General features: G+C 39.1%; 1 protein-coding gene across 2 annotated transcripts in view; it reads left to right on the top strand.

The window, feature by feature from the left end:
• Positions 1 to 14,475, top strand: part of SORBS2 (sorbin and SH3 domain containing 2) — a 3,647,154-nt gene that overhangs the window by 2,392,578 nt on the left and 1,240,101 nt on the right. For both annotated transcript variants that reach the window (XM_044062620.1, XM_044062621.1), the window contains one exon: positions 8,124 to 8,180. In XM_044062620.1, coding sequence (XP_043918555.1) covers positions 8,124 to 8,180 — 57 coding nt within the window. The remainder of the gene's footprint in view (positions 1 to 8,123; positions 8,181 to 14,475) is intronic.

The raw sequence follows: 14,475 nt of genomic DNA, 5'->3' as shown, positions 1-14,475 counted from the left end.
TCCTACTCCACCATGGGATTTGAACATGGTACTGCAGGTCTTAATTCATTCTCCATTTGAACCAGCAGCTAAATGTGACCTTAAGTTCCTGACCTGGAAAACCATCTTTCTAGTAGCCATTACCTCAGCTGGAAGAATTTCAGACTTCAAACTTTGTCATCAAAACCTCTCTACTTGATTTTTCATAAGGATAGAGTTATATTATGTACCAATACATCTTTCCTTCCCAAGGTGGTGTCAGAATCCAGTATCAATTTATCCATTAATTTGCCAGTAATCTTTCCTAAATTTGCAAACAAAGGTGAATATATATTGCATTTATTGGATGTTCACAGACAATATGATTTTCACTTACATAGGACTAAAGAATTTAGGAATATAGATCAAGTGTTTGCCTCCTTTGTAGATTTGAAATTGGGTAAGCCAGTTGCAAAAGTAACCCTAGCCAGATGGCTGACTGTTATATTTCTTTTATCTGTAATAAGTTGGGTCTAACCTTACCTAAACATGCAAGAGCCTATTCAGCTAGGTCCATGGCAACGTCACTGTTTTCATTCAGGGCTTCCATGGATGAAATATGTGCAGCTGCAACCTGGGCAAATCATCATACCTTTATCACTCATTATAAACTGGATATGGTCTCAAGCAGTAGCGCAGCCTTTGACTCATCTGTGCTCAGGAATATCCTTCCTTAGAATCCATCCAGAATTTTAGGCAGATGGGGACTCTGTCCCAGCAGTTGAGGATAGAATGAAAATTGACATCATCAGATAAAGAAGTTATGTACTCACCATAACATTCGATCTGTGTTGTCCATTTTCATTCTTCCTCAGCTTCCTGCCCACCAACCCCACAACCCTTGTTTCAACAAACTTCTGGAAGAATGAGATATTGTAATGACACCACTGTTCTTTATGATTGAGTTCCAGATATAGTTCCTTCTGTAGTATATATAAAAATGTATGTATCTTACTGTCTGCATTTGGCAGATACCACATTAAGTAAATCAACAAACAAGATCTGATGTATCTTAGAAGTTGGTGTGTTATGTGTAACAGAGAAGCTCAAAAGCTTTTTGCTTGCCACGAGCTTTAGTAATGGCCGGGTTGGATCCGAGGTTCGGATCTGTACACTCCAGTTGAGGAAGAATGAATATGGACAACACAGATGGAACATTATGGTGAGTACATAACTTCTTTCTCTACTTCAAGAGGTTTAAGCATGGGATCTTCAGGGCATCTTTCTCCTCAGATTTTTGCAGCTGTATCTGACTACCTCACCTTTTTCTTCAGGAAGCTTTCTTCAAATAGTGATGCACCACAGTGACTAATTTTATATAGGCTCACACTAACTTCAGGATGGCACAGTGGTGTAACAGATAGTGCTGGCACCTCACAGCAAGAGGTTCTCTGGTTCGATTCTCCTCTGAGGTGCCTTCTATGTGGAGTCTGCATGTCCTCCCTACATTTGTGTGAGTTTCATCTGGATGCTCCGGGTTCTTCCCACATTCCAAACACATGCAGTAGGTGGATTGCACACTATAAATTGTGCCCTAGGTGTGAGTATGTGATGCACAGTCTGGGGAGGGTTGGGCCTTGGGCTAGCAACCCAACCCTGTAAAACCCATGCCTGCTACAGAAATAGTGAGTGCTGAAGTGTGCTTGTTGCCTGCTGTGCTGAATGCATTGCATGGGAGCAAATCCAGGCTCACACTAACTTCTTGGCTAGTTCGAGATCTTTAACTTATCTCTCTCCAAATGAAAAGGTTATCTCTTTCTCTCTCTCTCTTTGTCTCTTTTCTTCTCACTAGTTTGCCATACGATGACCCAGCCATGCACACAGTATTATCCAAGGGCCACCTACAGCACTATGCTCCTTGACAGCTACTAGAACTGTTAGTTAATGCCACTACGTGTCCTCTTGCAAGTCCGTGTTCTTCACAGTAGCAGCCTTATTTAGAAAGTGAAAAATACCTTTTTTAGTGCTGAGATATATTACTTGGCTGTCAAAACTCCAGTGAATAACCATGAACCAGTATCAGTACTGTAACATTATTGAGCAGAATAACTCAGTTCTTGTATTACAGTAATCACCAGTCAATTAGGATACTAGAGATAATACTAGATTTAATCATAGATGACAACAACTACCTACTCAGACTTTGGTCTTCTGGGCAAACCATGCCTGATGTTAGAATGACACTTGCTGGAAAAATAAACATTACCCATGGTCAGGCAATGATTATTGCTTAAATATTTAGGCTAGCTGATCTTAATTAAGATTCACTTTTTCCTCCACAGCAACCCCTCTACTTTTGCAGCCAGTGAGCACTCATTCTTGGAATGTCGTCCAAAAATGGACAACTGAACCTCCTGAAATCATTGCCTTTGGAGCTGGTATTACCAGGCTCATTTTGCACAGACTGAAGTTTCCTGTATTATTTTCCTCTTGTCTGTGCTATGCTTTGCTACAGTACTTCCCAGATTACTAATGCTAGAAAGAAGTGAGGTGAGGTAAGCTTAGTCATTGTTAGCATTCTTTCAGCTGTTCTGTATGTAACACACTGTGCTTCAAATTTAAGCTGCCATTGAGGTATGCTTTATCACATTGTAGCATTGTCTTCTCTTTCAGCTGTTCTGTATGATATTGTTCTTTAAATTCATAGCTGACATTTTTTTTTAATTTGCAGCTGTGGATCTCCTGGTAGGTTGTATAATGTATTAAAATTCTACTTTTGTTATAAGTATTGCTAAAAGCAGTGCATTGCTTCCTCTTTTGAGATGAGTCACGTAATGTTGTGTAAGAGACAGAAACAGGAGAGCATATCACCATGAAAACTGGATACTGTCTCCCCAGAGCTGAGCTTCTCTCTATGCATATGATACATTTCTTTCCTGTACAACATCTCACCCTCAACAGTTAACCTTCTTTTTGGGGAAGTTCTGTGGCCTGTTCATTCATATTTGTTATTTAAATGAATACAGCGTAAATATATCCTACTCTGTATTTCTCTCTGTGGTCTTGTGCAATATTTACAATATCAGTTTCTTTAGAAACACTTTACTGTTACAAACATTATGTACCATTAAGTTGTCTTGCCTTCTCACTGCTTTATTTATCATACTTCTCTTTCCATTTTGCCAAAGTCTATAAAAGTGAAAATGAAATAAAGGCAGCTATCACTTTTGGCACTAATTGACAATTATGTGTAAATCATTGTCAAACATTCACTTAAGTGCTAAAATTAAGAAATAGTTATTGTTGCAGCCTGATAAATGAAGGCACACAACTGTTAATGGTATGAAACTCCATTCTCCAACCCCCATAGTCAGAATAAGCAAACCCAGATTTGCTCTGAGTTATTGCACAATGGCACCTCCTATACTGAGCCATCAGATATAGTCAACATACTGGCCGACAGATTCAGTGCCAACTTTATCCCTCTCACCCCCCTAAGGGCCCTATCACAATACCAGAAGAAAGCCTGGTGCCCACCACTTCTGCAGCACAGGTAAAAGCTGCATTGTCCAAGGCCAAGAATACAGCATCCATGTGACCTGATAATATCCCTGGCTGTGTCCTACATGAGCTACAAAACAACTGGCACCACATCTGTGTGCCCTGTTCAATCACAGCCTTAACTCTCGCTATGTCCATAACAAAAGGTGCACTGCTACAGTCATCCCACTCCATAAAGGGGGAGCAACTATAGACCTTGGGAACTATGGCCCCATTAGCCTGACTAGTGTGGTATGCAAAGCTATGGAGTACATCATCATGGACCTACTTAAGAAAGATGTAGGCAATCTCCAAACTCTTGACCCCACACAGTTTGGCTTTTTCCAGGGGAGATCCTGCCTGCTGAACCTGGTTGACGTCTTTGAGGCAATCACCAAGGCTGTGAATGAGAGCAAGGCAGTGCATACAGCCTACCTCGACCTGACCAAGGCCTTTGATACCATTCCCCACTCAGGTATCACTGATAACCTCACCAAACTAGGCATCAATCCTTACATCACTAGGTGGGTTGCAAATTGGCTTACAGACAGGACCCACAAAGTGAAAGTTGCGGATTCCAAGTCAGACTGTCGATTAGTCATGAGTGGAGTCCCACAGGGGTAGGTCCTGCGCCCCCTCCTGTTTGGCATCTACTTCTCAGAAGTCCAGGCCAACACAGAAGGACTCTGGTTGACCAAGTTCACTGATGACTGCAAGCTAGGAGTCATTATCAACTCCCCAAGTGATGCAGACATCCTACAAAAGGGCCTGTCTGAGACCAATGACTGGTGTTGGAAACATGGCCTGAAGCTTAACACCAGAAAATGCGTTATCATCCCCTTTGGAAAAAACTCAGTTCCCATGAATTACAATGTTGATAGGAGCCCACTGAACACTGAAGGGGCCATAAGAGATCTGGGCACCCAGATTGATAGCCACCTCACCTGCAACTACCACATTGCCACTATGGTCAGAAAGTCCTTCTACATGGCACATCTTATAACCAAAGGTTTTGCAACCAGGAAGAAAGTGGTCATCATTCCTCTCTACTCATCCCTCATTAGTCCTGTCATCGAATATAACACCTTGTTTGGCATGTACCTGACCAGACACCTACAAGCTGGAGAGGACCACAACAGTACCTCACAAAAAGGATCCTAGGCCTTAAACACATGTCCTACATGGACAGACTCAAGAAACTTCAGCTGTTCTCAGTCTCTTATCGTCTACTTAGAGGTGATCTCTGCTTGACTTACAAAGCCATGTCCGACCCAGCCCTACCTGAAATGCTACACCTAAAGAAATCCCCTCACGCCACACGCTCCAGAGACCACATCCTCATTACCATAATTAACAGAACATGCTGGAGGGACAGGTTCATCTCCCAAAGACTGCCCATACTCTGGAATAAGCTTCCCATTCATGTCAAGCAGAGCACTTTGCTGGCCCTCTTCAAGAGAAATCTTGACGAGTGGATGGGTAACAGAAAGCTCACTCCAGGGATAATTCCAGTTACCCTACTGGATATGGGCACTGTGAACTAACATTAAGTGGCACGGTGCCTGGGCAATTTTTTGAGGGTGCTAGGCTTGTAAAGGCTCCAGGGCCATTAGTCTAGTACACACCTATGAACCTATGAACTTGTGCTATAATTACCCCTAAATTAAATTATGTTGACTCAAAGGCATATAGTGTCATTTATGAGTACCACAAGTAAAATGATGCTTAGCGGGTGTGCAATATAGAAGCTGATGTCAGAAAGAGTCAGGATATTGTGATGCAAACAAGAATGTGTAGCACACCCCACAATCTGAATGTCACAAAAGTACACTCAGAAGAAATGATATGAAATACAGCAATGGTATCCAGCCCAAGTAACCCTAAATATCCATTACTATCCGTGAAACATACACAATAAACTTAGTGCATGTGTATCAAATAGTCATTATGTAGTTGTGACACAGATATCCGCAGTAGCTTTACTTCAGTTTTGTTTTAGAAAAGCAGGATCTTTGGCACAAATGTTTGCATGCTTAGCATTCAGAGGGGCACACTCATGCCATCGTTGTTTTTTTTTTTTTTTATTTCTTAACCAAGTAAATCCACTAAAAGCAGGTGTTCTTTTCAGAAGTCACCAAGGGGCACATTGTTTGAATGATTTGCTTAAAGTACAACAGTACAAAAGTGAAAACATAAGAAATCAAATCTAGGACTACTGGATAAAGTCAGGGGTTCACAGCCTTAACTGTACAAACTATACTGCCAGGCTAATGATCTTATGTATAGAATTTTAGCCTAAATTCTTTCCATGATGCCACATTTTTGAAAATTAGCAGTATTGGAACTAACTTAAATGAAACAGACATTTAATGAAGTGAGGCACATAAGCAAAGTACTGAAAAGCATGCCACAGTTTTTACTGACACTCAGTTAATCAAATAATATTTGGCTTGAACACTTGCAACAAAGAAAATAAAAGTAAAGCTAAACGTTTTACACTGGCAGGATAAGTACTGTACATTTTACATCTTGTGCCAGGTCTATTCTGTTGGTTAGAATAGTATAGAAACATGTCGTATCTGGTGGTTCACTGGTAGAATTCTTGCTTTCTGATGTAGGAGTTCTGGGTTCATTTCCAGCCAGTACATCATCCCGTTTAAGGGGAAAGTTTGTGTAATGGTTGCAGTGTTAACGTCATATTAACAAGGTACAGTGTTTGAGTCTCACCTTTGAAAGAAAAAATGGCCCACTAGGGCAGCTAGCCTAGTACTTACCTATAAACCTTCAGTACAAATCATCCCTTTTATGTTCTGAGCTTCCCTGTTTAGAACAAATTCATTATCAGTATTATATTTATGTATCTGAAACCACACAGTGAGTGATGAAGAATTTCCTAAGTGTACCTGGCCCATGGTGCAGAGGGAAAAAGCCTTGACTGTACCGCAGGTAAACATGTTCATCTAGGAACGTGGTTTCTGTAGGAACCGGGTAGAGAAGGATGAGAGTGAGTGGCCTAGGCTGGCTCACCTATCCTGGCTTGAGGGAGGCAGCTTGTTTCACTGTACTGGCAACATTTTCAAGAATACAGGTGAATAGCTGCAGTATGAAGAGCCTAGCATGGCTATACTATGAGAGATGTGATCCTTGTTCTGGAGGTTATTGCATAGAAGTACTCATGTAACTTCTGAACTAGTTATTGTGGAGCTCACAGGCAGACCAGGAGGGTGGGGATAGGGCAGTCTGCAGGATCTTCAGACTGGTCTGCTCCCTAAACACCTGACTCTCACTTGCACCGGGCAATGAATGTGTTAGAAAAAGACTTCCAGCCAATGAAGGAAAAATGGGTCATTTGGGTGTAGGAATGAGTATCATTGTACTGATTCTGCAGACAAATTAAAAACAATTTTGTAAGTGTAAAACTAATCCTGGACACCCTGTCTTCTTACAGTTACTCTTCCAAGAGCTCTTTCTGCTGTGTTGTGTTAAGCTGCAGGTTCCAGCTCTTATTTAAGGCTCATTGTTGTATTATGAATCAGAAGGAAATCTTTTGTAAGACCCTCACTGCCTTCTTGGTGTGCTCCTTCTTCACCATGCTGAGCAGCAGGAGTTAAGCTTCCTCCTTGAACTATATCTTTACTGTCCAGCAGTCTAATTCCATAGCCACTGAGGAAGCAATGCCATCTTTTTAAAAGTCTAGAGTCTTTGTTTGTGTGATCCTGTGTGATCAGAATAGTGAAGGATGTTTTAGGTTAGTTCCACCCCACAGGAAAGGGAGGGCAAATTTCAGAACTGTGTATCAATAGGAGCTATTAATATAAACTGATTGATAAACAAATGTAAGCAAAATAGAGGTTGAGAAACTAAACTTCAGGTGTGTGTGTGTATCTGTATGTGCATTTGTTTTCTTGTGCATTACTAACTACCATGACAGCCTAAATATTAGACTGTGCTTGCCATAATTAAATATTGTAACTAGGAGTATTTAGATGGAAGGAAATGTCTGCTACAGCAGAGACCAGAATTAAGATTTAAATAAACACCATTAAATGCACCTGCTACCTACGGTTTCTGTCATAAGGTTCCTTGGAGAATAAATTTATACTTCAAAGCCTTGCAGGGTTATCAATGAATGTGTAGTGCTATAAAAAAGCTTATTTTTAGAACGTACAGCTATGATGACAAAAATTATAAAGTCATGTTTCTCAAATACTGAGTTATGTAAATGCATAGTTGTGTCCCTTGTATTTTAATTTTTCAGGGGTGACAATGAAGCAAATAAAACTTTCAGTGTTAAAAGATGTAGTGCAGATCAACTGGTTCACGGTGGGCAAACCCCCAGCAGATACCTTCCAACTAAAATCTCAGTGTTGGTTTTTAATCCAGTGGAGTTAGACCATTAATAGGCATGTATAATATTACCTTAGAAATAGTGTATTTATCGTATAATACTTTTCCTTCCTTTGTTTTAAGTATACCAGTTTTGCTGTATGAATGCCATTCATTTCTTCGTTTCGTTCTGAGTTTTTAACCATGCCATCTCTTCACATTTTATTTGTTACTGTAAATGACTGTTCTCCAAATCGTCTATTCATTCCTGCCAACTCTTTGTGCTGATATGTCACCAGCCTCCAAAAAAGTTGTTGGACTATATGCAAGACAGTTCTCCAGGTGTATCTACTAAGGTAATTAAAGATTACTTGTTGCTAAATCTGCAGCTACCTTTATGTCTATGCATGTGAAATTACATATATCTGCCAATCACATGGGGCAAGGAAAGAGACTGCAAAATCATACTCATCTTTGATGACTATTTATGTATTTACTTATTTATTGATATATATTTGTTTACATCAGCGGTGGTACAGCGGTAGCATTGTTGCCTCACAGCAAGATGTTCTCCCGTTCGATTCCCGGCTGGAGTGCAGGGAGTGCCTTCTGTGTGGAGTCTGCATGTCCTCCCCGTGGTTGGGTGGGCGTTCGAAAGACATGCGTAAATGGGCATGCCTTCGTTGAAGGTTGAACATCGAGCTGGCACCTCGGCGTTCGTGAAAATCTGCTGCCAATCATTAGTGGACCGGAGTTCTGCTGTGGCAACCCCTAACCGAGAAAAGCCGAAAGACCAACAACAAATTGATATATATTTGTTTACTGGGGTAGGGCACTGAGCAGTAATGATGCCACTGACTTTGTTCCCCTCTTTCTTCATATCAGACGTTGTGCAAAAAATGAGTGCATGGCACAACAGTTCAGAGATCGCTTGAATGAACATAATTGTTGAGCATGAATTCTAATCTGAAGGCTTGACCCCTGCTCAAAAATTATGGTGAAAAAGTCATAACATAGGTTCTGACCTTGAGTGAATAAAGAATGAGCAATAAAATAATGTACAATGCCTTCTTTCATGGAACTATGATCCAGGTGAAATTCTGAGTGATCTCTTTTGTAGGGAATGTGGAAGTAAAGTATAATACTATACGTGTGTATATTTATATATGTGAGCTCTACTGTAGCAAAGTCTTGTACTTTCTAAACATAGTATAATACATGGCTTTAGAAACAAAACAGTGCAATAACAACGTCATATCAGGTGAGACATCATAATATCATACTGAAGCAATAAGCTGTGTGAAGTTTTATTTAATGTAGTTGAACCAAAACCTAATTTTATGCAGACTTGAGTACAGATGATTGAAAAACAGGGCTGTATGCAGCACATTAAAAGCATTCAGAAATAGTCTAGTAAGATGAAGCCAGATTAATTAGCAGTCAGCCTAAATCTTTTGTCAAGTAGCAGATTAGGTAGCTAAGCATATAAACAAGAGATGAGATGTGAACTGTTACCTAGTTGCCTAGAAATGCAGGAACACAGTTGCTGTTTGCCTTTATTCATATTGATTCATTTCAGAGATAGTACCTTAGTCCGTCTGAACCAGCATGTTATTGCAGGAACTAAGAGAGCATACATTCTGATTAATAGCAGTGTTAGAAAAAAGCAAAGCACAGTGTAAAAGTTGCTGTGACCTACCTCTTAATGCCGCATGTGTATCATGCCAGTAAAAATGTCAATCAACTGTGCCCTGAGTAGTGTGCCAGTATCTCATAATACAACTTTCTTTTGTTAATGAACAGGGAGAACATACAGGGTTTCAAAGGTGTTTGCAAATGCTAAAAAGTAAATGGGAAAAGAGCGCAGAAGGATGACAAAAATATCTCGTAGTGATTTGTTAGCTAATTGGATAGGCAGATAGATAGATAGATAGATAGATAGATAGATAGATAGATAGATAGATAGATAGATAGATAGATAGATAGATACTTTCCTTAGTTAACTAATTAAGTGAACAAGTGAACTGGTCTATGGATCATTTTCAGCTGCAACCCTGGTGTATACAATTACACAAGTCATTACTGAGATTGTAATGACTGTTGCATAGATGGTTTTGAAATTAGTGTAGGGTTGTGAGTTTACATTTCATAAGCTGCCAGACATATAATTTGAAGTTATTGCAACAGATTTAATTTACATTTCATAATAATAAAGGTTATACATAGTAAAAAGAACTACATAATAAAATCTTTGTTTTATAGACATGCAGGGATTAAATATTCAATGTAATGTACACTTCTAAAAATTTCATAGGAGTAATACAGTTTTATATACATCTTAACAATGTGTTTCTAAGTACACTTTTATTAACAGTTTTGTTGCATTACACAAAGTAGAGGTATAATACAGGGCCATCGTGATACTCTAATGGAGATTGGATACTGTTTGGTAGTTTCTGAATTAAGTGAGGAAGAAACAGAGAAGAGGACAATCATGACTTGTAGGGAGAGAAAGGTGATGAGTGGTAGCTTTGGATATGCAGGGAAGAATACCTGTTATTGATTTACTGTTTCAACAACTCAAGTCAAACCACAGTGATGTAGATCTCTATTCTGATTTTCCACAATTGATGTAGGTTAATTTCACCATTTTTTTTTTTGGTTTGTGGCTAAGATTGTTTCCCTAGAATGTGTTACACTCAACAGACAATCTGCTCTAAATTTCTGCAGACTATAACACCTATATCATGATTCTTTAACCTTTTACCTAATTCTGTGGTTATTCCTACTACTTGGAAAAAAAGGAAAGCTAACTTCCCAACCAAAAATGATAAAAACAAAAACAAAAACAGCTTGTGTTAATATGTTGGTTTATGCTCAGAAGGTGGTGGTGGATGATTTACAGCAATAGTACATGATGCTGTGTGTCATGTGACCACCACACAACAATGAAAATGAACCCAAACGTTTGGGGATTCATAGTAAAAAAAAAAAAAAAAAAAAAAAAATTAAAGCAAAATTAACTGAGTTTCATTTAACTGGAAAATGAGTAAAAAATGAAACTGAAAACTGAAACAAGCAAAACATTAAAAACACACATCAGCAATGTTATCATGTAGTTCATATGTAGTTACTAAACATGCTGTTCATGAGACCATGAAGGAACCTGGCACAAATTCCCAATTGCCCCAAAACACTGTCAAGTTAAGTGACTTGCTCAAGGTCACAGGATAGGCAAGTGGAGGTAGAAAGATTCAAACCCTGTGCCTTTAGCACAAGAAGCAATTCATTAACAAGTCAGAGATTTAGTTCTCTGCACAAACTGCCAGACTATAAAGAATGTAATGCCAGCAACACCAGTAACAAATAAAATGTTAAAGCAACAAACTAAAAACTAAATCCCTAAATGATAAAGTCCACTGCTATGTAAAGCTTTTCACCTCTTCATGTTGTGTGTGTACACTTATTCCAAGACTGCTTCAATACCTCAAAAAAAAAAAAACTTCAATACATGCAGTCAACCCTGCCTAAGATCTACCATTTATTTAAGTCAGATATAGCCATGTTTGGTTATACATGGCTGACTGTCTGCTTTCAAACATAGCTCAATATGCTCCCTTTATATCATCTCTCTGAGGATCCAGAGAATATGCATGGTGTCAACCGACCTTGGCAGTGGTGTGCATGAGAGCATGCTTTGCCTAAAGTAGGAGAAAGGGCATGTAGGGGGTCTATATCAAAATTCTGAACACAGAAAACACAGAATGTCATAACGTTGAACCCAAACCATCGAATGTTGAAAGTAGCGAAGCCCCGGAACATCAAAATCTTACCTAGGGCAAGATTTCGGTGGGCTGTTCCGTGGCTTCGCTATTTCCTCCAGTGTTGTGCGAGAGTTACGGACCTTAGGGTTAGGGTGCAGGTTAAGGTAAGTGGAAAATTAGTAATGTATGTATGGTGTAGTGTAGGGTTGTGTTTTGTTAACTGTATATTTATTGCTTTGTTTGTGTATAGTTTCGTAGGGTATGTGTGCGATAGTTACGGAACTTAGGGTTAAGGTAAGTGGATAGTTAGTAATGTATGTGTGGTTTAGTGTGGGGTTGGGTTTTGTTAACTGTATGTGTGTGGTTTATTTATTTTGGTTTGCTTGTGTTGTGTGTATGTTTCTTGGAACAGCAATTTTTTTCCCTGGGAAAAAATTCACTATTCTGAGCGTTCAATGTTTTCAATATTCAAAATTCCAAGTTCGAACATGTGGTGTTCGACATCTTGGAATTTTGAATATATGATATAGACCCCATGTAGGAGTAGAGCTGTCCTGCTAGCTAGAAGTAAGCCACATGGATTACACACAGAAGAAGCAAAGCAGACAGAAGGATGCTGAGCAGATCTATTAGTGGTCCAGTGGATCAGTTTGAGGTGAAATACATAGCAGGCTATGTTGTATTTGGGAGCAATGTCCTTCTGGTTTATTGTATCCAAAATCTCTTTTCAGAACTAGTAAGGGACCTCCGACCCAGGGATGGGTGGCAGATAAACTCCATAACACATTGCATTGCCTTCTAGAAGGTTGTGTCATTTTTGGTGTAATATATTCTATAGTTCTGCTTTGCAGATCAAGTAGAACATATCTTTCTGAGTAATTTAAATTTTTTTCATGTTTGGCTTCTTTTCTGGATCCATGTGACCATCAGTCCCAATCAACTGCATGCCCATTTGCCCTACTTTACTTCTGTCCACAGGCATGGATTTTAATATACCCTTGAAATGCCCTCCTCTCACTGTACCAAAAGTGCTATATAGTCCCCACAATGCTGGGCCTACTGCAGTTCTTTGTTTTTGCACAGCATTGTATTAGAGCAAGAAATCTAGACAAGGTCATCAGTAATGTGGGGTCAAAAGCCCCAGAATAGGGATACTTTTTAAATATTGGTCTTACAAACTTAGAAAATTGATAACAGGTTTTGCATTAGCATGAATTTTCTGAATGTTATGTACTCTGAAACTCAAATGTCTGTCATTATTTATCCATCAGTAATTTGCCAATAAATTGCCAGAAACCCACAATTTTATGTAAAAAGAAACAAAAGCATGGGCAAAAATTTGGACATTCCAAGAAAATCTGTACAGTTGAGAGGTATAGGTGTAAAATTACTGATATTTCATGCATGTGCACATTCTTAATGCTTATTGATGGACAAACCAGTAAATGTATGCATTGTATTTTTCATTTATTTCAAGAAGGTGAAGTTTTTTAAAGAAGCACATTTAGTGTACACACACACACACACACACACACACACACACACACACACACACACACACACACACACACACGTGATTGCTAAAATTTGTGTGTGTTTGTGTGTGTGTGTGTGTGTGTGTGTGTGTGTGTGTGTGTGTGTGTGTGTGTGTGTAGATATGTATGGATGCACTATCTTTCATCTATGTGACTTTTCACCAATGAGGGAAAAGGGCAGTACAGCTAATCAAAAATCAGCTGATCTAACATTATTGTCTTTTTCAGTATGGAATCACAGTACAGTGGGGATTGGGGATATGCGCTTTCCTCACTGTAGTATGATCTAAGAGAGGGTAGGTATATATAATAATCAGGGGGTGTGGGGGTGCAGAGGGGCTTGCTGTCCTGCAAAAACATCTTTTTTTAATGTTTTTCAATCCTTTCTGGATTGATGATTTTTGTTTTGTTCGTTTGGCTTCTGTCATTTATCGATCAATATTTAGAATGTTCAGTTCGAGAAGTTATGCTTTCACATATTTATATTTGTTTATGTAGATATGTATATATATATATATATATATATATATATATATATATATATATATATATATATATATGATTATATATCATTTATCGATGTGCAGAAACATTGTTGCATATTACATCGAATTTTACATGTCAGATCCTGCACAAATCAAAAAAAAAACCTAAACCAATCACAAAAAGAAAACGTGCTTTCCTTCTGCAATCAGTTCATAGGTTTACAAGTAGAAATAGCCTATCCCATTAGGTTATAGATTTCCCATCCATGGTCGATAATTATATATTATCCCTAATGAGAGTAACTGAGATCATACCATAGATAATTTTAGGGGACCCATGGATGAGATAAAGCATTTTGGAGAGTACAGGGGGACTCCTGGAGTACATGTTCTGTTTCCTGTCCATAGAACTAAGTTGCTCTTGAAAATGAATGGGGTGAAATTTGTTTTATGGGGACGGGAAGTCCATTCCACATAAGCAGTATCCTCTGCAAAATATACCTGTCTCAACAAACTGTTCTGTTACTGTTCCAGAAGAGGCTGAGAGCCCTAGACCAAGTATTTCTGATGCCTTTGACTTGGTGATGTGCAGTAAATCCATTGGTAATGAGTCAGAGGATGCCTTGTATGCCAGACACAGGTCACCTCTTAGCAGTCTGTAGGATACTGAGTTTAGTGACAGGGCTTTGAATCGGTCCATGTAGGGCATGTTGTTTAGGCCGGTGACAGGGCTTTGAGTCGGTTCATGTAGGACATGTTGTTTAGGCCTTCTATACTTTTAGTAAGGTATTTCTGTGGGTGTTCCTGTTGTTGCATGTGTCTGGATACATACATACCAAAGAGGGCATTGTATTCAGTGTGGCCTAA

This window comes from Protopterus annectens, chromosome 2.part1, assembly GCF_019279795.1.
Source record: "Protopterus annectens isolate FY-2018-M chromosome 2.part1, PAN1.0, whole genome shotgun sequence".
Classification (NCBI taxonomy): domain Eukaryota; kingdom Metazoa; phylum Chordata; order Ceratodontiformes; family Protopteridae; genus Protopterus; species Protopterus annectens.
The sequence above is the reverse complement of the archived record's forward strand: the minus strand, read 5'-3'. Positions and strand labels throughout refer to the sequence as shown.